This window comes from Vanellus vanellus (genome assembly GCF_965231255.1).
Source record: "Vanellus vanellus genome assembly, chromosome: 2".
NCBI lineage: Eukaryota > Metazoa > Chordata > Aves > Charadriiformes > Charadriidae > Vanellus > Vanellus vanellus.
The window spans coordinates 132,481,886-132,507,650 of record NC_138906.1 but is presented as its reverse complement, the minus strand read 5'-3'; the positions used below and the strand labels follow the sequence as shown (position 1 = coordinate 132,507,650).

At 38.2% G+C, this 25,765-nt stretch overlaps 1 protein-coding gene across 1 annotated transcript in view; it reads left to right on the top strand.

The window, feature by feature from the left end:
- Positions 1–25,765, top strand: part of ARFGEF1 (ARF guanine nucleotide exchange factor 1) — a 101,460-nt gene that overhangs the window by 22,888 nt on the left and 52,807 nt on the right. Inside the window, exons 2-5 of the mRNA XM_082479984.1 lie at positions 9,926–9,956; positions 14,096–14,252; positions 15,332–15,478; positions 24,084–24,263. Coding sequence (XP_082336110.1) covers positions 9,926–9,956; positions 14,096–14,252; positions 15,332–15,478; positions 24,084–24,263 — 515 coding nt within the window. The remainder of the gene's footprint in view (positions 1–9,925; positions 9,957–14,095; positions 14,253–15,331; positions 15,479–24,083; positions 24,264–25,765) is intronic.

Here is a 25,765-nt window from a genome sequence, read left to right as displayed (position 1 = left end):
CCAGCGCTGCTATCAGCCTCTTCTTGGACTTCCACAAATAGGATTTTTTGTCCATCTTATAGTCACTGTGTTCAGGAGGATTTGAGTTGAGGGAAGGGTGGAGAGATGTCTGTGCAACCTAGAAGGTATGAGGGAGAAAGCTGCTTATAGGATTTACAGGAAGACACAGTGCTATGATACGTATCTTGGGAATTTCATCTAGGGAACAATTTCAGCTTTCATAGTGAGTGGTTTCTTCTGCAGGCTACCTAAAATACTGATCTTTTGAGTACTATCTTCCTATAATGGATTTGTGTATACTATTACCAGTTATAGGCAAGTTAACCCGATTTGATAATCTAGGGGAATAACAGAGTTGTACTAAACTGTTTAATAATTCTATGGTAATTTGAGATCCCAGCGAGGCTTTTTATAAAGCTTTCATTTTTTGTCTGGTTCCTATTTGCATACACTGATACAGATTCACATTGACGATAGACATATTAAAAGTTACTGAAACTTAATGACACTGCTACAGTTAAAAAAGAAATGGGAGAGGAAAATACCGTAATCTAAGTTTGCTAGTTACTTTCCTCCATACATCTTCAGCACAAGAAAACATACTGAAACTGGAGTAGTTCAGAGTTTAGAAGTAGTGAGTGAGGCAGAGGCTCTGTCAGAGAAAATTTCTCTGACAGAAATTTTCTAAAAATTTTCTCTGGAGAAAATTTCTATGTAGTGTGTGTGCTTGACACTGTCTCTCAGCAAATCCTCAGCTTTGTGGAAGACCCGTAAGGGGTTTAGATGTTATGAACAATGTTTAGGTAAGAGCAAGTGCCAAATTTGCAGCATGTTTTTGTTACCTAAACTTGCTGTTTTTTTTCATTGATGTACTGACTTTGGAGAAGTTGCCCACTGAGATAATTTCTGGATCATCGTTGTCTGAATACAGTGGACTTAGAGTTGAAAATGGCTGTTTCTCCAGTTCTATTGTTTGGACTCCTTAGACCTAATTATTTTAGTGTTTTTTTCTGAAGTCTGTTACTGACTTTTGGCTGTTAGTATTTCCCATACCTTAGCTGAATAGGCAAGAGACTTTTTATTTTTAACACTGCTTGAAGCTAACAGACAAGAAATATCAAGAAAAGAAGCAAGGTTTGAATATTTATTTAGAAATACATTCTAATACCACCTTTTGGGAGACAACTTATGTGGCATGATCTGCCTGTGATTTTATCTCCTTGAGGGAAGAGATTTTTGGGGGGACATTTGTTATTCCCGTCACATTTATATGGCTTTACAACTGTGAGTTCAAATTTGGTAATTTTTTTTTAATTAAACTATCACCATATATGTAATAATCTTATTAAAAACTTGGGAATATAGTTAAAATTCTCTTCAAATAAATATTGAATTTCTAGTTTTATATTACTTACAGTCCAGCTAACTTTATTTCACAGTTTTAAATTGCCAAGTATCTTTAGACTGCTAGAACTTAAGAGGGTTTCTGTATACCTTGACATGGAGAATCACAGAATCACGGGGTTTTCAGAGTTGGAAGGGACCTCTAGAGATCATCTAGTCCAACTCCCCTGCTAGAGCAGGATTGCCCAGAGCACATTACTCAGGACTGCATCCAGGCGGGTCTTGAAAATCTCCAGAGAAGGGGACTCCACAACCTCCCTGGGCAGCCTGTGCCAGTGCTCTGTCACCCTCACCGTAAAGAGGTTTTTCCGCCTATTTGAACGGAACTTCCTATGTTCCAGCTTTTGCCCTTTGCCCCTTGTCCTTTCACTGAGAACTACTGAAAAGAGCCTGGCTCCATCCTCCTTCAACCCACACTTGTACGCCATAATAAGGTCTCCCCTCAGCCTTCTCTTCTCCAGGCTAAAGAGTCCCAGCTCCCTCAGCCTTTCCTCATAGGGGAGATGCTCCAAGCTTTCAATCATTTTAGTTGCCCTACGCTGAACTCTCTCCAGCAGTTCCCTGTCCCTCTTGAACTGGGGAGCCCAAAACTGGACACAGTATTCCAGTTGTGGCCTCACCAGTGCAGAATAGAGGGGGAGAATGACCTCCCTCTATGCAGCCCAGGATTCCATTGGCCTTTTTGGCGACAAGGGCACATTGCTGGCTCATGGATAATTTACTGTCTACCAGGACCCCCAGATCCTTCTCCTCCAAGATACTTCCCAGCAGGTCCACCCCTAACCTGTACTGGTGCCTAGCATTCTTCTTCCCCAGGTGCAGGACCCTGCACTTGCTTTTCTTGAACCTCATTAGGTTCTTCTCTGCCCAACTCTCCAGCCTGTCCAGGTCATGCTGGATGGCAGCGCGGCCCTCTGGTGTGTCAGCCACCCCACCCAGTTTGGTATCATCAGCAAACTTGCTGAGGATACACTCTTTCCCCTCATCCAGGTCATTAATGAATATATTGAACAAAATTGGACCGAGTATTGACTGCAGGACACCACTGGTTACAGGCCTCCAACTAGACTCTGTGCCTCTGATCACAACCCTCTGAGTTCTGTCACACAGCCAACTCTCAATCCACCTCGCTGTCACCTCATCTAGCCCACACTTCCTCAGCTTCCTAATGAGGATGTTATGGTAGACAGTGTCAAAAGCCTCACTAAAGTCAAGGTAGATGACATCCACGACTCTCCCCTCATCCAGCCAACCAGTTATAACATCATAGAAAGCTATCAGATTGGTCAAGCGTGATTTACCCTTGGTAAAGAAGGACAGTTTCAGTATTGTTAATAATGAAAATTTTGGGGGGTTTTAATCCCTTGGCTGCCACAATGTATTGGGTGATATTAGAGACAATTACTGGAATACTTTGATGGAAGGAGGTAAGCCAAGTCAATTCAAGCAAAACCTTTAATGTTCTAAGAGGATTTCACCATTTTTTTTTAAATATAGCTATTGATATAATTTAAATTCCTCTTCACTGCATGTTCCTTGGATCTCATCCACCTTTTGACTTGAAAGAATTGTAGTCAAATGGATTCCTTCTCGCAGTAGACTTCTAAGGTGTAAGTAATGTGAGCTCCAAACATTGACTTGTTTCCTTGGAATGTTGCAGCCTGTGCTGCTTTGGCTGGTTCCACCTTCTGATTACACCGGATGGTTACAATTCTTTAAAAAGCCACTGCTTACTATCTTGAATTCATTACATATTTAATACCCCTTTTGGGGGGGGTGTTTGTAATACAGTTATGATTTATAGTCGTCTACGTACATTTTTGGCATTAAGAAGAGGTGGAAAATCCATTTATTTTTTTTACGTACTAAGTGGAAGAGTAGCTGCTTCTGCTTCTCGCCCAGTGAGGAGAGGAACAAGTGTATACATTTTGGATGTAATTTTTATGAGTTTTTTTTTTTTTTTTTTTTTTTTTACAGTGAAAATGCAGGATATTTTCTGTTCAAATCAATTTACTTTCAATTCTGATGTTTACACAGAATATTAGTCTTGAGATGTGCAGATCCTTGTAGAATTGAGACTTATGCATGTGCTTCTCTGGCAGCCAGCATCAGGTATTTGGAATACAGTATTGTGGGAATGCCATATGCTCTCGTTTTCAATACAATACTGATGCAAGAATGGAAAAATATAATGTGAGATATGTATTAAATGCTTTTAAGTGTGTAGGTTAGCATCATATTTTGTAATGAAACTGTAAAGTATTTTTCCATGTTATAGTAAGTAGTTTGCCCTTTTCTTGATCACGAGTTCTGTAAGAATTCTTCTCCTTGTAGTCTAATGTACAACTTGATGTTGAGCTGATACCGTAGATCTTAGATCTGTGTACTATTCCTGAAGGTAACCATGTAGTTATTGATGGGAATGTTATCCTGGACTTCTGCCAAAGTATTATTGTAGAATAGTTATACTTTATGTGATATCACAGCATATTTAGGTAAGCAGAAGGAAATATTACCTAAAGGTAACCTAGAGGAGAGGGTCTGTCTCAGATGTAGTGGGATGTTGGCGTAGGAACCAAGGGAATAATCCAGTCATAAACAAATTTCAAATGGGAATTAGAGACACCCATCAGTGTAGTTAAGGTTTAAATAATCCTTTGAATCGAATTAGCGGGGCAAACAGTGAATTAGTTGGAGTTTGATCAGCATTATAGACCAGTTAAGACAGTATTGTCCACAGCACCTGCTTGGCCCATTTGCTGATTAGGTGTTACCCACTGTCACTACAGAGAGATTTATTAATTTTATAGTTGCGAATGAGATTAGCTGGTTATAAGGTGTTAAAGGGAGAAGAAGAAAACTAGAAACTAGTTTGTGTTTTTTTATCGTAGAAACTATGACTAGTTTGAAGAGGGTAAGGAAAAGTGTTCAAATGACATGCTGAAATAGTGAATTGAAGTTGGAGAGGTGAGAATGGAATTCTGGATACCCATTGTGGTGGTTTACCTCCAGCCGGCAGCTAAGCCCCACGCAGCCACTCAGTGGCTGGTGCTGGGGAAAGAACTGGAAGGGTAAAAGTGCAAAAACTTTGGGTTGAAATAAAGGCGGTCTAATAAGAAAAAAAAAAAGCGGGGGGGGGGGGGGGGGGGGGCAAGAACAAAGAAAAACAAACCCAGGGAACACAAGTGATGCAAAAAAAGCAATAGCTCACCAGGAGGCAAGTGATGCTCAGCCAGTTCCCAAGCAATGGCAGGTAAATCCCCTCCACCCCACCACCAGGTTTTTATTGCTGAGCATGATGCCATATGGGATGGAATATCCCTTTGGTGAGTTGGGGTCAGCTGTCCCGGCTGTGTCCCCTCCCAACTTCTTGTGCACCCCCAGCCTGCTCGCTGGTGGGGTGGTGTGAGGAGCAGAAGAGGCCTTGACTGTGTGTGAGCACTTCTCAGCAGTAACTAAAACATCCCAGTGTTATCAACACTGTTTTCATCACAAATCTAAAACACAGCACCATACAAGCTACTATGAAGAAATTAACTCCCAGCTGAAACCAGTATACCTGTATAACAAAGGCCATACACCTTTTCAGAGATTTCTTTGGAATGATGATGGTGTGTACCACTGTAAGTGAAATGGAAAAGTATACTCAAACTAACATACATGACTCATTTTACCTGCTTTGTGAAACAGTTGATGCATGCCATTGTAAAATTGCAAAATAGAGCCGATCAGAGATACACATTATCTTCTTTGTGCAAAAGTCACATATATTTCCATTAATTCTGTGATAGAGCTCTATAAAGAGATCTTCTTATGGAGCTGTGTATGAAAGTGAGAGTTCAGGAGGGATTTATTTTGTTATTTCTGCTGTACTTTGTTTCAGAGTACTAAGTATATCCTAGTTAATTCCAGTTTAGGACACATCATCCTTTCAGTACCATAGAATTATCTGAGCTTTTTTCTGCAGCAATTCTGTGTTTACATCCCAGATAATGCAGAGAAAGACTCTGGAAACTGTAGTCCTTTTCTCCAGTCTTCTTACCCTGTTCCAGCATCTTGCATCTTCTCTTACTCTTCCTTGAACAGGTATGCTGAGATGATAAGCTTTTCCAGCTCTTGGATCCTCTGCTTTGTGGTTTTGGGTGTGTGTTTTGTAGAGGGAGAGAGCAAAACAAGGAAGCAGCCTGTTTTCAAGCTTGGCTTCATCTCCCTTTTCTAGCTAATCTTTAGTTTTGGATGGATTACTTTTTCCCATTTAAAAGAACGTATCAGTCAGTGTTTTGATTCTTCTGTCTTCAACAGATAATTTATCTAGCATGAGAATTGTTAGATGCCTTTATTATAATCTGTTTTTCTGCTGATAATGCTCCTTGAATTTTTGTATGCTTCCTACTAGATGTGATTGTTACATGACCGTGAAATTGTACTGTGATTAAGTTGTGTTTTGGCATGGAGAGCAGAGGGAGCAATCAGACAGTGAAGGAAATCAGGTTTTCTCTGTTCTCAAGGGTATAAGTAAAGCTTAAGTGTACTGTCTACCTCATTCATAGTAATGGTATCATATCATGTGCTTACCTGCCATTTAAAATGTTTTAGTCTTCTAAAGTAGTTGATGTCAGCCACTGTAAGAACCTTTCTTTTTATTTAACAAAGGTTATAAAATCCGTAGTTTCACATTAATAGACTGATGTAGTGCTGCTTGAAATGGTAGTAACATTTAATTAGATTGACGCTTGCATAAGCTCTTTCCTTGCAATTGTAGTATACTTCCTTCAATTACAAAGATTTCTGTTTTCTGATGTGAATTATTGTGACCTATTCTGAAGACAATCTCCTGTAGTATTTTAAGAAAGAATAGTGATAATTTGTTAGAATATCAGCAGTGCAATGAGGACTAAGCAGCTCTTGATTTTTTTATTATTTTGGTAATCCCTGCAAGTACTGTTATAGTTTACAAAGCAGAGAATAAATTCAGAGATAATCTGGTGTAGCATCAAGATGACAGCTAGCTGGATTTGGTACATTACTTGAATTCAGGAATAAAACAAGTTAGTGCCAAGCGGAACCGCTGTTTCTGCTCTTTATTTTCCTGAATTTTATTTAACGTTTGTCTGTTTGCCAGGCACTGTTTTTGTTCATGCAGTGCTTTCAGCTCAAGAAATTTGCTTAAGCATGCAGTTTAACCACTGTTTTGGAACCTGTAAAGTTGACTGGGGTGTCTGAACACTCACCTGTCACATCTGCTTTAAGGAGTGCCAGAAGAATATTTGCACTTAGGATATGTGCTGTATTTTACTGGAAAAATACTGTTGTTTATGGAGAAAGGGAGAGGGTGGGAAGCTGAGAACTGGCTTACTTGTACTTCCTTAAGCAATTTTCACACTTTTTCAATACTCACAACTATTTCTACTCCAAACAATGAACAAGTTCCACTATAATTTGCACCTTCCCTTGAGGGGAATAGTTAGCCTCAGGGGGTTAGCGTTCAAGTGGCATGGTGCAGGCTGAGAAGGGCAACCAGAATTAGACATGAAGTGGAGCTTCGCATTCTGTTGTTTTATTTATAGCAATAGTCTGAAATCATTCTTTTCTCGGTTGTTTTTTTTTCCCCTAACGAAAGTGTAAAATAACTTGTAAATGCACAAATCTTTGTGTTGTCAGTAGAGTAGTTGACTCCTGTACATAAGTGATCTTAAGTAAAACTGTTAAATAAACTATTGTGGTTTTTTCAAGTAATAAAATCTGATAAAATTGTAAATTGAAATTTGTGTTATAACAAGTTGACATAGATTGTTTTATCTTGAATTGAAATATCATCCTTCTTCATATTAAACACCATAAAAGAGGTTATACTCTTGAATTACAATTTAAATATAAAGCAGTGGAAATGTCTGTTAGCATGACTTAAGTTCAAATTTTATAACTAAGTGGTTTCTAAATTTGTGTTAATCATTTTAAAAAAGAACTTAGTATATAAAAAAGGATTTAAAGGAGTTTTAGTCACTCAAACTAATTCAAATTGAGTAAGACATGATTTCTGGAATCCTGGGCTGCATAGGGAAGAGTGTGGCCAGTAGGTCGAAGGAGGTCATTCTCCCCCTCTACTCTGCACTGGTGAGGCCACAACTGGAATACTGTGTCCAGTTTTGGGCTCCCCAGTTCAAGAGGGACAGGGAACTGCTGGAGAGAGTCCAGCATAGGGCAACTAAAATGATTGAAAGCGTGGAGCATCTCCCCTATGAGGCAAGGCTGAGGGAGCTGGGACTCTTTAGCCTGGAGAAGAGAAGGCTGAGGGGAGACCTTATTAATGCTTACAAGTATCTAAAGGGTGGGTTGAAGGAGGATGGAGCCAGGCTCTTTTCAGTAGTTCTCAGTGAAAGGACAAGGGGCAAAGGGCAAAAGCTGGAACATAGGAAGTTCCATTCAAATAGGCGGAAAAACTTCTTTACGGTGAGGGTGACAGAGCACTGGCACAGGCTGCCCAGGGAGGTTGTGGAGTCCCCTTCTCTGGAGATTTTCAAGACGCGCCTGGATGCAGTCCTGAGTAATGTGCTCTGGGCAATCCTGCTTTAGCAGGGGAGTTGGACTAGATGATCTCTAGAGGTCCCTTCCAACTCTGAAAACTCCGTGATTCTACTTTCGTGTCGGGTGTCTGCCCCCCACCTTTTTAATGACACTAACACCTTGTGTCATTTTGAAGGCAAAATTCATTAATATTTCATTGCCATTATTAATGGTATTAATATCTAAGCAGAGCATTAGGATTCCCTTAGTTTCTGTAGTCTACTGTGTTTCATTCTGTGTTCAGAATAGTTGGGTATTGGGCGAGAATCTGCTCAGTTTTGTCGCTTTAGTTGGAAACTTTGAACTTGGACAACGTTCTGCAGTTGTGTCTGTGGGTTGGTAATGTTGTATGTTGGACAGACTTCAGGGAGGAGAGTTCCTGGGTGTGAATGCTAAGGTGGGAGGTTAAATAATAAAAGTTATGAAGATGCTGGGAGGGAAGAAGAGAGTTTCTTCTGCTCCCTTTCAGTCAGGAATTTGTCTTCAAGGGCGTAAATGGATCAAGCATCTTAACCTTGTAGGAAGGCGTACTTTCCTGAAACATTGCTGACTCTAAGACTTATTGTTGTTGTTATTGTTACTTATTGAGGAATACTGAATATCTGGAATATGGAATTATTTTCATGTTTTGTCTAGTAACACAGATTTGAACCACTTCTGGACTAGCTGTTTCTCGGATGAACCACTGACCTGCTAACCTCTGGGTTTTACTGGGGGTAAACAGGTGCATCAGTCATATCAGAAGTAGGCTTAAATTTTAGGTTGACATATACTCCTTATGTTCACTTTTCTTGATGTTGAGCAAGTCTACTAGTAAACATACTTGATACTGGTGATTTGTGATAAAATATCAAACTTCAAAACCTGTGTTACATAAATGAATCAGTATGACTGTGAAATGGGAAATGAGGGATAGAACACAGACGAAGTGTGCTTTTGCTGCATGAGAGCTTGGTTAGAAATATTAATTTTTTTTTTTTTTTTCCAAAATCAATCCATGCTACTAGTTTAATGCATATACGCAAAAATCAAAATAAAGTGTTGGTTTTAGTTTATCATGGTTTTGCATGTTTGAACAAGAACTGGCATTAGAATAGAATTCCTGAGATGGTTTCTTGAAACATATATATATTATTATTTTTTTCATACTTGATCGTGTACATTTTATTTCAAGAATGTATTCCTAAAACACTGGAAATCCTGGTCTTTATGGAATTTCCTATGATTTAAGTGTGCTAAATAACTAGAGAATACAGACAAAAGTACTCTTGGAATTGAAGAAGTTTCCTAAAATTAGTTTCAGTAATTCAAAATTACTTTTAAAATGTATTGTAAAAAAATACTTAGAATGTCTTTTCAACAGTATTAAACTATTAGTTCTTCCATTTTAATGTATTTTAAAATAGTATGAAATAGAAGTGCTACAGCCTTTCTTTTCCTCCCCTCTAGTCATTACTGTGGTGTCTAACACTGTTTAAAACCAAAAATTAGTCATCAAAGTTTCATGTAAGAATCAGCAGTGGTGGTTTCCGTATTGTTTTTCTGTATAATCCACATTTAACGAGCGGTATATCCTTTATTGATAGATTAATAGTTTTAAAAATACTTGTGTTTTCCTCGTTATTTGTCTATACATGAGCTGTGAAAAGAGCTTGCCAATGTCTTGGCAGAAAATTCTAGGGATGTGGTGTTTAGCTGGCATGACTGGATGCAAATTTAAATATTAAGTTGTGAGTATAGATTTTTAAAGTAATTTTGATACAGTTTTCAGCCAATGTAGGTGAAGAGTATAAGTTCCTATGAAACTGCTTAAAAACATGTATTTTCTGTTTTAAACTAATCCTGGTTTCAAATGTTTGCTGAAATAATTTTGCTTTCCAATCATTTTCAGCTATTTAATTTTATATTTGCAGTTACAATACCATTTCCATAACTATGCCTTTGTTTCATTTTACAGAGGAAATAAAGGCTGAAACAGAAAAGCAAAGGTATGTTCATCATATTGAGCAATAGTGCTTTTAACTTCTTAAAATGTGTACCATACTTGTTCTGCATTGGGAGTACGGGCTCTGTCTGAAAAGCATTTTCAATGTATTTTGTAAGGTAGGTGGTATTTGGAAACATGCTAAAAGTGCTACTTCTGTGACTGGCTGTTATGGTGCAAGGCACGGGGCATGGGAATAGAGGCAGAAGACAGATTAGAGGGAGAGGCTGATATTGTCTGGCCAGGGAGTGTAGGAATGGGGATCAAGATTAGAAAAGTCTTTGTGGGTGGCACAGAAAGAAAGCATTGGTGGAGGGGCTCTTAAAGTGGGTTCAGAGGAGGGGGAAGAGCCTGGAATGCAAATAAAAGGCCTGAACTGTGAGTGAGCAAGGGGAGGAGGTTGGGGTGAGAAAGTGGGAATGGGTAGAGGAAACTAGTGTAATTTGAAAAGATGGTGTCTGGAAAGGACCTTGTTAGGGAATGGGTGTGGATTTCTGGAGGCAATTCCTCTACAAGTGAAGGTAGAGGCCCAAATTGACATTCAGCACTCTGCTGCTGTCAACAAGCAGCTTTTTAAGTATTGGTAAACTGTGGAATCCACTATTAGTGTTTAATTATATGTTCCACAGGATCTTCTTCCTCATTCAGTGTACGTTGCTAACCATGAGTCAGGGCTGTGTGGTAAAGACTGTTTATACCACTTGTTGAAAGAATGGGATCAGTGGGTGAAACTGATGGTGAAAGTGTTCTAATGGATTAAACAGATGAGTGCTGCTGGAGGATCAGCGTTCTGCCCTGTAACTGAGTTTCTGGTTTAGGCAAATCATGGAAACCACAGCTGTCAAAATTGGCTGCTAATTATTTCTGCTTCATCTCCTGGGTATTTGAGCTGAAATCTACAAGTTTTGGTTTGGAAAATGTAAGCGCTTCTGGCTGGAAAGGAAGCCAGTTGGAACTTTGTTTCAGAAGATGTAAAGGACAATTTAATATCAACTATGCTGCAAAATTTAGTCTCGCAGATTATCAAATTGGGCACGTAAGAATTAGTGGATGCATCTGACTGAGGCGCTGTGCTTCAGTTTCCACCAGCAAAATAAAGTCAATATCATGAGCTTATAGTTAGGTTGGAAGAATAAATTTCATAGTTGTGTAGTGTTCAGAAAATGTTGCACCAAACACTACAAGACAGTCTCAGACAGAAAGTAATAAGGTTGGTTTATAACAGGTTTTACTTAGAGCAGTGTAAATAAAGCAGAAGTCCATATTGTGAAGCATCATAAGAAAAAATGCTTAATGTTAAATATTCAGTAAGGGGTATTTGTTCTCAGCACTAAATAAGGAAAAGTAATATCTGATCCTATAGTTAAATACCATGCTAAAACAAGTGGGAGTGATGAATTATGATGACTTATACAAGCATGGTTCAGCCATTTCTGAACTGTGAGCGCTTAAATTCTGTCCTGTTAATATCTGAAGTTGTGAATTTTTGAGGTATAATGTGTATGTCTTACCTGCCTATGTACGTTTTCTAAAGAGATGTTGATTTCTTTTCTTCATTGCTGTCTTTATTTTGACAGTAGCCTTTTGCTGCTATGAAGGCATTGCAGGACTTGGAAACTGTGAATGGATTTGCCCTATTCTTACTGTAGAGCCAAATTTTTTAGATGCAGTAGAAAATACTGTTTTTTATAGGCCTTAGAATAGAGAAACTTGTTTATCAAATTATTTTCAGCTTCTTATTTCTGTAATTGAGATTTAGATATCCTAACAAGGGACTGCTAATGATAATTCTTTAATTTTTTCTAGTCCTTGTTCAAGAAAACTGATCTCACGGTTAACCTGGAATGCATTGAAAAATAGATTTTCTCCTCCTCCCAGAAATTATTCATGGAAAACTGCTTCTTTTGTTTTGTTGTTTTTTAAACAGAACTGGTGTTTGGTAGTGGGGCAGAGGGGAATGGAATAGAAAAGGACAGGCTGATTTATGTAACTGTTACACAGCAAATGCTGCCAAAATAATTTTAAGAATACATTGTTTGATACGTACCTTAGTCTGGTTCTGTGGCTGAGGCATAAATATCAGCATGTTTCATAATTCTTCTGCTTAGTAGATCCCTTGGTAGAAGAAAGTTTTGTTAGGAACAGTTTCTGATGTCACAGTCTGCTGGAAAAAAAAAAAAACAGCTGAAGTAATTTCTTTGCTGACATTAAGAAGACAAGACCTTTTCCATTTCTCTTCTCCCGTCTCCCTGCTATCCCTTTCCATCCTTTTCATCATCAGCAAGGTGATGAGCTTATTGAGTTATCTTTCCAGAGACAAATGGAGCATCATCTTCCATATTTATTATTTTGAGCATTTTTCAATAGCTTTCAATTAAGAGAAGCTTCAGGCTTCTGCAGTTGCTTGCTGTGGCATGGGTTCTTCATTTTTTGAATCTTATCGTGGCGTGCTCCTTGTTTCTGAAAAAATCTGGGTTTGTTTCCAGAGTGCTTTTTTAACCTAATTTTAATGGCTTCAATAGACATAATTGCTAGATGAAGAACAGTCTTGTCGTAAGACACGAGCAAGATATACCACCCTTCATTCCTCAGAGAAAAGCTTTTATAGGAATTTCAGAGACCTTTAAGAATGTAGAAGAATCATATACTTCCTCTGCAACTTACCTGATTTGGTTTTTGTGCAAAAGAGCTCTGTTTCCAACAAAACAATATTGGGCAATAAATAAAATTATGCATCCAACAGAAAAATAAACCGCTGCTCCTCTTCAGGGGAAAAAAAAAAAAAAAAAAAAAAAAGGATAAATCCTTAAATCTTCAAAAGTTATTTAGTAGAAAGTAGAATCTTAGCACTAATTATTCACTACTAAGACTCAGAATTAGATGCCCTTTTAAAGTAGCCTAAACAAGGAAGGCTGTTTGAATGTGGTACCAAACATCTTCTCAAGGACAATTCAGCTTGCTCCTTGAAAAGCTGAAATTGATAATTTGTCATATTGGTTAGTTTAAGGCTATTTCCATTATGCTTGGACTGCATTCATTCTTTGGATTTATAATAAAATCTTAGCAGTTAATTCTTCTTCTTAAGCAACATGAAATACCTGTATTTTCTACCATCTGCATTCCTTGAAGCATCTGATGTAATTTGCAACAGATGCATAGGGCCTAGATTTGAAATAAGTTGTTCTGTAAATATCTATTTGAATTACTGCAAGAAATTTGTAATCTTTCACTACAGAATACTAAGTTACGCCTTTTTTTTTTTTTTTTATACCACTTACCAAGTCTGTGTAAGACAGTGTAGTTTGTGTGCACAAAAAAGGTCAGGAATGCTTTATATAAAGGTGATGAGGTATTCTGTTAAATTAAAAATCTGAACACCTTGCTTTCAGTCAAAGGCAAACTGCATTGATGCACACAAATTAGTGAAAAATTACCCATTCTTAATTGTCCTTTTTAGCTAAGTGTTAATGAGCATGCCCCTTTTAAAGATGCTGTAATCAATAAGACTTCACCAACTAATAATTTTCTCATATTTTGTACAGTTAGTCATTTCAGCTACATTGCCCAGTTGAGATACATTGGTAACCACTGAACTGTCTTAAATTCTGTGGTGTCATCTGAAGCACAGATAGAGCAAATTTTTGTGGGTTGGTTTGTTTGTTTTTTTTTCCGTTGGTGTGTGTTTGTTTGTTTTCTCTGAGTATGTCCAGGATTGAAGTTCAGATATGATTTAAGCTCCAAAATCGATCTATTTTCTCTAAAGTATGAAACAGACTTGTATCATAATACAGCAGTTGGTCAGTTCTTAACTTTCAGGGTCATCAAAATTTTTGTCAAGTCATATTTTTTGTCTTTTTCTATTTTCAGAGGAAAGAAGTCTTTATGCCTTCAAACCGGCAGGGACCACTGAATATCTACTTAGTGTGCAAATGGGTCAATTTGTCTGATCCATAAAGGAGACCGATGAAGTATAAAAGCTGTTAAGAATATTTATATGACCATATTAGCATTGTGTTAACTTCGTAGAAGTTACTCTTTCCTAATGTTAATTTTCTTGATATTTTATTTCATTCATAAACATTGGGGTGGTGAGAACTATTTGTTTGATCGCTCACAGCACTCTAATACAATCATTCTGTTTAGTCCCCCTCATGGAGAAGCAAAGCCTGGTTCGAGCACTCTTCCACCTGTGAAATCAAAGACAAGCTTCATTGAAGCGGACAAATACTTCCTACCATTTGAATTGGCGTGCCAGTCGAAGTGCCCCAGGATTGTCAGTACATCTCTAGATTGTTTGCAGGTCTGTATGAAGATGAGCTTTAACAGTCAACTATAAATTTCTGTTGGTTTGGAGGGGAAGTACAGTTGTATGTAACAAATAATGTCATTGTTTTGCTATTATTTTACTTTATTGCATACACAACCAAATATATTTCTCACAAAAGGTGAATGTATGTCTTATTTATTATGTAGGGCATGTATGTGTTTATTTCTGTATATATGTATTGCCCCAGTTACACATTTGGATCAGTTTTATTATTTTAATGTACAACTACCTATTTTCCTATGTATATCTATGTGTTAAACTAACACAGCAGGTATAGCATTGTCAAATTTGTTTTATGCTGTTTATAATTGCAGTAAAATATTTTCAATTTGAGTTGTCTAGTCTCATAAAACTCAGACTCCTGTAAGGTTTTCAAAACAAATTCTACAGCACGGAATTTAGCCATTCGCTTTTCCTGAGTAGCCCAACAGTGAACTCAATTAATATATTTACATTCACAGGCACATGCATGCCTGGCATGCTGTCACACTATGATGCCTTGCCACTCTATGTATTTTTTAAGTAGCTGTGCCATGGAGATTTACAAATGCTGTCATGCGTGAAGCGTTTGGAAGAGGATTTTGTTAATTTTGCAATAAATTCCATTTCAAAGTATCAAAGACCTAGAGAGAGGGAGAGGGATAGTAGAACACTTAAAACCAGAAGACGGGCTAGTAGCTTAAATAGAAAGCATTTGCAACTGGTTTATCTGGTATTAAAAGGACTTGTGTGCTGACTACACATGAAGACTTGTGTGATGTGAGTTAGTTTTTAGAATCCTGTTTTTTTAAAAACATTGTTAACTGATGAATAAAAGCTTTAATGTGAACCTTGCTGACAAACTTTGTATTGCAGTTGCTGAGTGGAAATTGAATGAATCTGGAGGACATTTAAAAAAATTCCTTGATGTTTTATGAGACGGGGTAAAATGTACTGTTTTAATTATTCTGTGCAAGTTAGAGATATCAAGTGAATTTGTTTGTTATAACAAAAAGCTGACTTATTTTTAAGCTCTTATTTATGTGGTTGTTGTTTTTTTTTCTCCTCTCCAGAAACTTATAGCATACGGGCACTTGACAGGGAATGCTCCAGACAGTACAGCTCCAGGCAAAAAATTAATTGATAGAATTATTGAGACAATATGTGGCTGTTTTCAAGGCCCTCAAACAGACGAAGGGGTTCAGCTACAAATAATAAAGGTAATATGATTAATATTTCCAGTATTTATAGTGGTGACAGCAGGAAGGCATTCATGGCCTCAGAGTTCAAAAGCAGAAGTGCTTAATTTGTAGATGTACTGGTAATTTTAAAATATTTTCTTGATCCTGTTTGTTTGAGATGGAAGCTCAAACACTATCTTACACTCCTTTCCCTACTCTCCCCCATTGTATTTTGAGTGAATTCATGGTTGTGACCTGAAGTCCTGTGCACAGGCCACTGGGTGAAATTTCATTCACAGCAGACCTGTGGAACTCTCTAATTGTGAGGAATTACTATCAAATATTCCTGCACTCCCAGAGGGGAAGGTGGTAATTAAGCAGCATATTTTTAAAACCATTTTGGAATTATTTTATGAAATGCAATTAGACCTGGCAGTCAGGCGTTACCGTGGTAGTTTTGTGCTGCTGTCAGAGACTGTTGCTTGAAGGAGGTCTAGGGTTTCTTTCCATAGCTTACATAAACATGTCATGAGGAGTTTGTACAAATAAGTGTTTCTGGATAACCTTAGGAGTTTTCTGATTGCATCCATTAATTATGGGTATTTATTACAGGGAAATTATGCCAACTAATACAAGTTTGCCACCTAGTGAAAATACCATACTGTACTACTGTTAACACTAGTCTTTGAATGGTTGTGATGATGAGCAGTAGTGAAGAATACAATTAAAGATAGTTACAAGGAACGGAGTGTTTGTTACCTCGTGTTCTTCTATATGTGTGTCATGAGGTGTTGACATTTTTTGCAGACTGAGTTTACTTATTTTACTGCAAAGAATGTAGTTTTTTGTGCTACTTTTCATAGCTTAAATCTTCCTTTTTCTTGACATTCCATTTCTCCAGCAGATACTTGTTACAAATGTTGGTTTATGCTGCTGTTGTCTAGATTTGTTATGTTGTTTTGCTCAAGCATTTAAGACCTTTTTTTATCTTTCAGAGGGAAGTTTTTGTTGATTTAAACTTTCAGTGGCTGAAACCTCTCACTGTAGTACCTTCTCTCCAAATACTTTCTTGTTCTGATCCTCTCAGCCCTTGCTGAAGATGTTAAAAAGTTAACATCCTGCATGAAAGGGGGTATCTGTGAGCTGAAATTCCTTCTGTCCAAAAAAAATAGTTGAGAAAGTAAATTCTTCAACAATTGTAAAATGCATTAAATGTGCAAATTCATTTAGTGCCTTCCTTTTTTGACTATTTAGACTGAACTAATTGCTGTATTAGAATGCCTGGGAGTGTAAAGAGTACTTTTTTGACTTTCACTCTGTGTTTGTCCAGTACACTGAACACTATAAAAAGTATCAAAATTAGAAATAATCTTAGCAAAGATCAGAACTTTTGACTTCCTTTGGGGTAATAATGAAACTGCCAAGTATCTTAAGCTTTGTAACTCTTGAGTTCTAGGCTGAGTGTGGACCCCGCTTCTCCAGTTTGATTTGAAGGATGGATTTTTCAGATCTTTTCAGACTCTCCTGTGGTCCTGGTGATTAGTACGTTCTCTGAAGAATTTTAATTCCATCAGGGAGATAGAAGTCAGGGGACTGGGTCTCCTGCTTCCTGTGTTGGTGCTCCCAGGCTATTATTCAGAACACGAGCAGTCCTCCCACAGGGCAGCTGCATCACTAACAAACACCACAGTAAAATCTGAGAACCTTGATCACTCAAATACCTTCCTCTGTGAAGGGTTATCTCGGTTCTGCATGCTGAACAGACTGCCTGTACATAGCATGCTGCTCCCAGTCTAAGATCTGGGAGCTGGTGTTGGGTAGGAGTTTGCATGCAGTGCTGTTTGCTAGTTACTAGATGGCTTTCCAGTGGTGGAGTCATCTTAAGCAGGTTCCCAACAAGCAGAGCCACTTAGGCATTCTGAAAGTGCTTTTCTGCTGACTACCAAGGAAATAATCTTGCTGAGACTTGAGAAGTCTCTAACTAAATACAACTTTATGTTCTTATCTAAATTATATCCCTCATATTCTCTTCCATAGGAGGAACTAGATCATAGTTTTGTTCTTTCTCCACAGTCATAATCCTTCAGTGTGTTTCAAGGCTGCTTCCAGACCACATGCTTGTGAATATGAATTATTTTGTTCTTAAAATTGACTTAAGTAGAAAAAAATACTAGCTTTAATCAAATACTAAGTGTTATTAATGATTCATTATTACTGAAATCTGGTGTAGAATCTAGGATATGACACTGTTGATTTAAATCACTGTCTTGACTGTGAAATCATGCTGCAAGCAAACACTGTATTTTTCTATTTTTCATATCCTTATGGTGTATTTCCATAGATATTCAAAGGTAGTAAACTAAGGTAAATTTAGGTCTTTTTTAAAGCTATGGTAAATGTATAACATAAATGACTGAATAATTTGGACATGGTAGAAAGCAGGAGATAATCTTATCACTTGCTCACAAAGAAAATGTTGCTTGGAGAACTATATTACGGCATTCTGTGTGATTTTTTTTGGTGTCACTTGTATTGAAAAATGATTTATCAGTGAAAGTTATTTGATGTATTTTTTGCTATGTGGTTTAAGGACTTAAGTCTCCTGTGTTTTTCCAAAAGTCCGTCCATAGTAACACATTATTTTGTGATAAGTTAATGTTGGGACTTCAAATTGACTTTTAAAAAAATTATTATTAAAAATAACCCTATAGCTCTTCTCAAAGAAAATGGAATTACGTGGCTCCAGTAGCTAATACACTAGAGAGAGGGGTTAGGGCCAGCGTATCAAGTATTCAGGAGTTCCCAGGCAACTGAATTATGAGTATTTTGCCCAAAGTAAGCCTGTGCTGAACACATGACGGCTGTACTGTCATAAATCTTCCAAAGATAAGATGATCAGAGTTGGCTGACAGGAAGGAAAAATTACCCTGAGTTGAAAAGTAGGCTTCCTAGCCAGTCTGTATGTAGGTGCATTTGCTTATTGTGCAGTCTTAAATCATTCTGGTTGTAGTTACTTTCTTTCACCGTAACCATTGTGTTGTTGCAGAATATTCAGTGTGAGAGGAGTGAAAAGTTTACAGGTACAGATAGATGTTGGATGTTTTTAGTAGAGAATTAATGTTCATTTAGTTTACTTTTTAAACTACATTAGTTGTGCCTCACAAATCACAATGCTTCCTGTACTGTTCTAATACACTAATTTTACATAATAGGAAATGTGTTAAATAAACAAGCATGCTGCAGGTTACAAGAAAAAATACTATGGATGTCATACAAAGATATGATAATCTGTAGCGCAAGAAATGATCCTGAAGATTTTTCTTCTTTCCCAAACCCACCTGCTGGTTGTTTATAGAAATGAATAAGCTTTATTTATAGTAACTAGGTAGAGGCACAGAACAATAGGGTCTTTCTTAAATAGAGAACAATAGGTGTGAACGACTGGAAGGAAAGCTTAAGCAAACAGGCTCGCAGTCAGGATGATAGTAGTTTCAGGAGGAGGAAAGCTTGATGGCTGTTGGTATTTTTGCAGGCTTTGTGACAAAGAAAACTTCAGTGGAAGGACCTGAAGTGCAATGAGGTAGTGCTAACAATGTTTTCACAAAAGGTTTCCTTCCGTGCCTAAAGAACAGCAAAGGGAAGGAGAACAGTAAAGTAGGCTTTTTTGTTTAATCATCTTTCCTTAGCTGGCACTGAAGATACTGGATGAAAACAGATGAGCTAAATGTGACCAGAGGGAGGGGGAACTCAACTGCGAAAATCCTTAAGCAGCAGATCTTTACCATGATGGAAAAGAGCAGCCTAATGCTGTGACTCCATAGCCGGTAGAGCCACTGCAGTATCTTGCTGTTCTGACCCCTGCAGAGATGCATCTTCCTGTCCAGGCTTTGCTCCCAGACGTCCTACCCAATCCCTTGTCCTGACATGCATTTAATACTCTGAATCAACTAAAATAACTTTTAAAACAAAACAAACAAACAAAAACCCAAATGCCAGAAAAGCACTTGTGGGGTTCGGTTTTTTTTGTGCTGTTTTATTTTAATTGTATTAATGTGTTGCCGCTAAAGTAGCACAGGTGACTTCATGCGCCAGAGCTGTTGCAAAGTAAGCAGTAAGATTGTGTAGCTGGGAGGAAGGCAGAGCTTTTGTTCCACTTCTTAAGGACGTGTATTTCTGTGTAGCAGTTTGAGATTTTGTGTAATCCTGCTTAAGTGGAGACTGTTGCTCAGGTGGTTGTCTTCTGCTGATCTCTGTCTTCCCTCTCATGCTCCTTGCATTGGACCTAGTAGCCGTTTGGCCACAGAGTAAGGTTGGGGAGTAATCTGACAAAAACTGATAAATTGAGAAAGGGAAGGATTAGTTTTCTGACATCTGAGTTGACAGGGGTTTCAGAGGAGCAGGACAGCTGGTCCTGATCATAACCTGTGGTTTCTCGGGGTTAGCTGTCACTCCAGTTGCAGTACTGATGTACTCTTTTATAATACAGAATGTTGTTTAGGGCATGCCGTCAAATTGAGCCCTAAATGGAAGCTGCCAAGAGGGAAGGGTGTTGTCAGAAAGTAATTGCAAATTGCTTCCTGTCTCATGTTCGTTCTCATATTTCTGCTAGCTTGTGATAGTAGAGGAAGAGAAATAACATTGAGACATGAGGTAAGTATGACTAGGAGCCTGAGGATGGCTCTAAATTGGAAGGGATAGGAAAGATATTAGCAAAATATCAAGGTTAAAAATGCTTATCAGTTTACAAACATGTAGGGTAGTCAATAGAGTTCCTTGTCTCTAGTGACAGAGAAGGAAAGACTGTCAGGACCTCTGCAGCCAAGTTGAACTCTATTTAAAGTTAGATATCTGCAAGGAGATGCCCTGCTGGAAAGACTGTTTTCGCAGTCTGCGTAGAAGGTGTAATTATTCAGTTAATTTGGATTAATATGTTAAGGAGGTATGTCTGTGTGTGTGTGTGTGTGTAAACGTTTCTTTGCCTCCACACCCCCTTATCAGGCAGTGTGAAAAGAACCAAGCTCTAGTAGTCATAACAAGCATACTAAAGAAACTTAGGAAATTCAGGCTGTTAAGACGATTAAAACAAAAGGGCACATAATCCATCCGTAGCCTTGTCACCTTTTTCTACTATCAGGCATTGTCTGCTATTACTAAAAGTTGGAGAAAAAAAACCCGTAAGACTTTACTGAACTGAGATGGAAGTTAAAATTGGACTTTCAAATATCAAATTCTTAAGGAGACAGAAAGTGACAAAAAGGTGTAACTTTACGAATGAGATAGCTAGAACAAAGAGATGGAGACTTCATCCCACTGTACCTTTTTGTTAGTGTCCTAAATGTTAGGCAACAAGAGACCTTATCTTCCAAGTGAGAAATTGTAGATGGTTTTTAAACACACCATTATAAGTGTGTGTGTGTCAGCGTTATCTTTTGGAATTGGGTGAAAGGAATCTTAACTAAATCTAAATACCGTATTGGGCCCAAACAGCAGTGCTTTGGTAAAAACAGCTGTCTGTTTATGCCTGGGCTCCACTTGTTTGCTTGTTTGGCTTGTTTTCAAGAGTTACTGATTTTGTTTTTTTAAACTAGCACAGACAAAGCTTTCTGTTTTGGCCTTTCAGGCCAAAACTTGAAAAAGTAGAATACTAAAATATGTACAGGTGTGCAGCCCTTCCAGCCAAATTGGAGAGTGCAGAATCTAATCACTGGGAGTTACCTGTAGGAAAGAGTTGGAGAAGTCAGCAGAGCTGTGACTGATAGGAGCTTTGGGGATAAATTTTGGAGTATGACAGTACTGTGGTGTAGGGGATGTAGATATGTTACCTGATCAGAAAAGATGTGCAACTCTAATTAATGGGATTCAGCATGTTTTAACTCAATATCTGCAAGTCTCACAACCCCCCCTGGGAATTCCTAGCAGTAAGGTAGAGGTGGAACAGTTACAACACTTAATGAAAGGTAAGTGAAAATATGACACACAATCACACGTGTAGGCCAGTGTAGATGATGTTTATATTAAGGGGAGAGGGAAAGGGACAGGTGGTGAATGGTTTAAATGTATAAACAGCGGTGGCACACTCATTGATATAGAGATCATAGAATGGTTTGGGTTGGAAGGGACCTTTTAAAGGTCATCTAGTCCAGTCCTCCTGCAGTGAGCAGGGACGTCTTTGACTAGATCAGGTTGCTCAAAGCCCCCTCCAACCAGACCTTGAATGTTTCCAGATATGGGGCATCTACCGCCTCTCTGGGCAACCTGTTCCAGTGTTTCACCACCCTCATTGTAAAAAATTTCTTACTTCTATCTAGTCTGAATCTACCGTCTTTTAGTTTAAAGCCATTACCCCTTGTCCAATCACAACAGGCCCTACTAAAAAGCCCGTCCCCATCTTTCTTACAAGCCCCCTTTAAGTACTGAAAGGCTGCAATAAGGTCTCCCGAGAACCTTCTCTTCTCCAGGCTGAACAACCCCAACTCTCAGCCTGTCCTCATAGGAGAGGTGTTCCAGCCCTCTGATTTTTGTGGCCCTCCTCTGACTCATTCCAACAGGTTCGTGTCTTTCCTGTGCTGAGATCTCCAGAGCTGGAGTGCGGTACTTCAGGTCTCACAAGAGCAGAGTAGAGGGACAGAATCACCTCCCTTGACCTGCTGGTCACGCTTCTTTTGATGTAGCCCAGGATGCGGTTGGCCTTCTGGGCTGTGAGCCACATTGTCAGCTCAAGTCCAGCTTTTCATCCACCAGTACTCAAAAATCCTTCTCTGCAGAGCTGCTGTCAATCCCTTCATCCCCCAGGCTGTATCGATACTGGCGGTTGCCCACTTCTCAAGCTTGTCCAGGTCTCTCTGGATGGCATCCCGTCCCTCAGGTGTGTCAATGGCATCATTCAGCTTGGTGTCATCTGCAAACTTGCTGAGGCTGCACTCAATCCCACTGTCTGTGGCATTGATGAAGATAATAAGCAGTAGTGGTCCCAATATGGAACCCTGAGGGACACCACTTGTCACTGATCTCCATCCAGATAAGGTGCTGGATTTTGTTATGGCTTGTATATGTCCTCTTCCTTGAATGTTATTTCCATTAGCAGAAACAGGGTATTGATAAGTTCTGTGGAGGTATTGAATTGTTGCACAGAGGGTAAGAATTAAGTATGGTGGTGTGAATTTCAGCTTAGCACTTCTTGGTTTTTAGAAGGCTGGTGACATGTATACTGAATTTGGGGAGGGAAAAAAAAGAACAGTACCAGTGCTTGGAGACTTAAGTTCCTTTAACAAAGCTGTTGTCTACAGTTTGCCTACCTCAGTGATTTCTTTTCTTCAGTTGGTTGAGTGTGTGTTGATTATTTTTTTTTTTATTTTATTTTTAATAAAAAAGACTTCTAGTGGGTATTTAGGCAGTACTGCTTTGTAGATTGTGGTATGAGATGCTGTTTAGTGGTTATGCAGATAACAATGTATGCTTTCAAGTGAGAAATGTAAGTACAGTCTTACATATACGTACTTCCCTATGTCCGCTGATGAGAGAACTGGGGCACCATGGGTACAATAAGAAGGGACCTTAAGCATACTGCTTATCTAGGAGTAGAATACATGTCTCTTCAGCACCAACTCAGTGAGGTGGGTATTCGATTTTCTTTTTCCTGTTAAGCTGTACAGTGATTTTTAAAGGGTTTGAGTGAGTGATGGATACTCTTTGTCCACTTGTTGGTGCCATGTGAGGACAGAGGTGCTGACAGTATTGTAAGAGAAATGAAGCACGGTTTGATGGGTAAATTACACAACACTTGGAATAACTTTTGGTTTTAACTGTTACAAGCTTACAAAAGTGTGAGCTTTCCAGTGCTTCTTGTTCTTTCTTACTTACCATAAATGTCCCATTAAATCATTAATTCTGTCAAAGTCTGTAACGCGTATAATTCCCTGATTTATTCTACTGGCATACAATGATCAGTGTAAACATGTTTGTTCTATTGTGGACCAAGCTCTTCCCCTTTCCTTCCACTCTCCAGCATAGGCACCTCTGACAGTGTCTTCACACCCTCTCCTCAGCTTTCATCTGCTTCTGTTTCTGCTTTTTAATCCAGCCTGCCTCTATCTCACATAAAGATGTATACCTTACTTCTGTGTTACCTGATCTTTATTTGCCTTTTTTTTTAATTGGTGAAAAAAGAGAAGCAGATAGTAGCTCAAATGGAAAGAAAGAAGTGAATTTCTACCGAGAGGGCAACACAGTATACCTACCCAGAGAGTGTTTCGAAGGGGTAGTTGTCCCACTTATAACTGCCTAATCTCATACTCAATCTTTGTTGTAAAACAACTTTTGGACCCTTTGTGTCTAGAAAATTCTAGGATGGCTTTTATTAACTACCTCTCTGATAACTCCATTGGTTACTTCTTGCTGTTATATACTATGAAACATGTATTTCCTAGGTATGTTGATTGAAACTGCTCTCAATTTAATAGAACTGGTATGTATGTATGATGTTCTGATATGGCTTCAAGAGTATATGGGAAAACTTAATTAAACTGCAGTTCAAGATATGTACTTAGTTATATTTTAAATGTAATCCAGTTTTGATATTTATTCACTTGCAAACAGTTTGACAAGAAAAGTTTTGACTGGAAAATATATATGTGTGTTTATTTAGGCTTTGCTCACTGCAGTAACTTCTCAACACATAGAAATCCACGAAGGAACAGTGCTACAGGCTGTAAGAACATGTTACAATATCTATCTAGCAAGCAAAAATCTCATAAATCAAACCACAGCCAAGGCCACTCTAACACAAATGCTGAATGTCATTTTTGCACGTATGGAAAATCAAGCCGTGAGTATCTCAGTATCTTTATCTAGAAACTAGCTCTGAAAAGCAAACCAGCTTGAGAGATTTGTTTTGTCATTATTATTAAAGCTTTTTGGCTTTCCTAACTTACGAAAAAAAAATAAAGTCTGGTATCTTACATTGTGTTATTATTTTTGTGTTTTGCACTCTGAAATAGGTGTGAAATGTATTTTGGGGGGTGGCGGTGGTATATAAGATTTAAACTTCTTGTAGAGGTCCTCTTTATTTAATGAATGTATTCAGCTTCAGTTTCTGGCTGTCAGGAGATGCCACACTACCTGCATAAAAGTGTATATGGAGTACAGTAGTGTTACGGAAATGCTCCCGCGCTGTGATGATAAACACTGAAGAAGTAATCCATGATTAAAACAAAACAAAGCAAAAAAAGAAAAATAAAAACAAAACAAAACAAAGAACTGGATTACAGTCATGTAGTCGTTTACATTTTTTAACATTTTAATGTGTAGTATTTACTCACAGATACTTATTTGTCACTGAAATTGCTATTGTGAGTTGTCAGCAGGGACCCCAGCATATGCCCTGTGCCTTCTACTGCTGATAGTAATGACCAATGAGGCAAAGTAGTTGTCCTAATTCCTATTAAAAAAAAAACACCCAAACCCCAAACAAACAAAAAAGTAGATGCCCAGATTTGAGAACTGGTTGAATTCTTAGCTACTTCTAGAAGTAATTCTGCTGCATTATCACAAATTCTAAGTTTTTTCTAAGAATATGTAGTACTTTCTTCCCTACTTTCCTCTCAGAAGCAGCTGCATATTGGTACATGGTACCATCATTATGAGACATCATATTTATGATAAGTCATAGCAAAAGCCATGCAGTACCTGAGTGCTTTGAGAAATCTGTGCAGTTATTGTCCTTCTAAGCAACTTAATAGAGAAGATTATTACTATTATTCTACAATGGAAATCTTCATTTTTTGCCACATTGTAAGTCTAGTCTTTATGCAAGTTGATAAGCAGTTCTGCTTGTTTTGCACACTTAGGGCTGTTATGATGCTAACAAATGCTAGAATGAATTATTTGAGGTGTAATTTGAAAGGTAGTATATACTTGGGGATCTGTAGCACCCCCAAAAGATGCAGCATAGAAAGCTTTAAGTGGAACAGTAAAGGGCTGAGATCATAACAGCCAAAATAAAAATATAAAAAGTCACAAAACTTTTGGTAAACACTAGGCTCTTCAGGGATTGAAAGCCAGTCTTTAGAGCATCGCCTCAATGGACACCCTGCTTGGCTTTCACTTTAATGTCTGTCTTAATTCATTAGACAGGTTACAGAAATTCTTCCCTTTCTGGAGGTTCCAGATCAAGGAACAATAAAACTAAAATAGTCTTTGTCTTACAGTTTTAAGTATGATGATTTCTTCCTGAGGATCTGTCTTCTGTAGTGTTTTGCCCTGGAAGTGCTGCTCTTTTCAGTTTTAACTTCTGTTTTAGTTTTGTGTTTTTTTTTTTTTCCCTTGAAT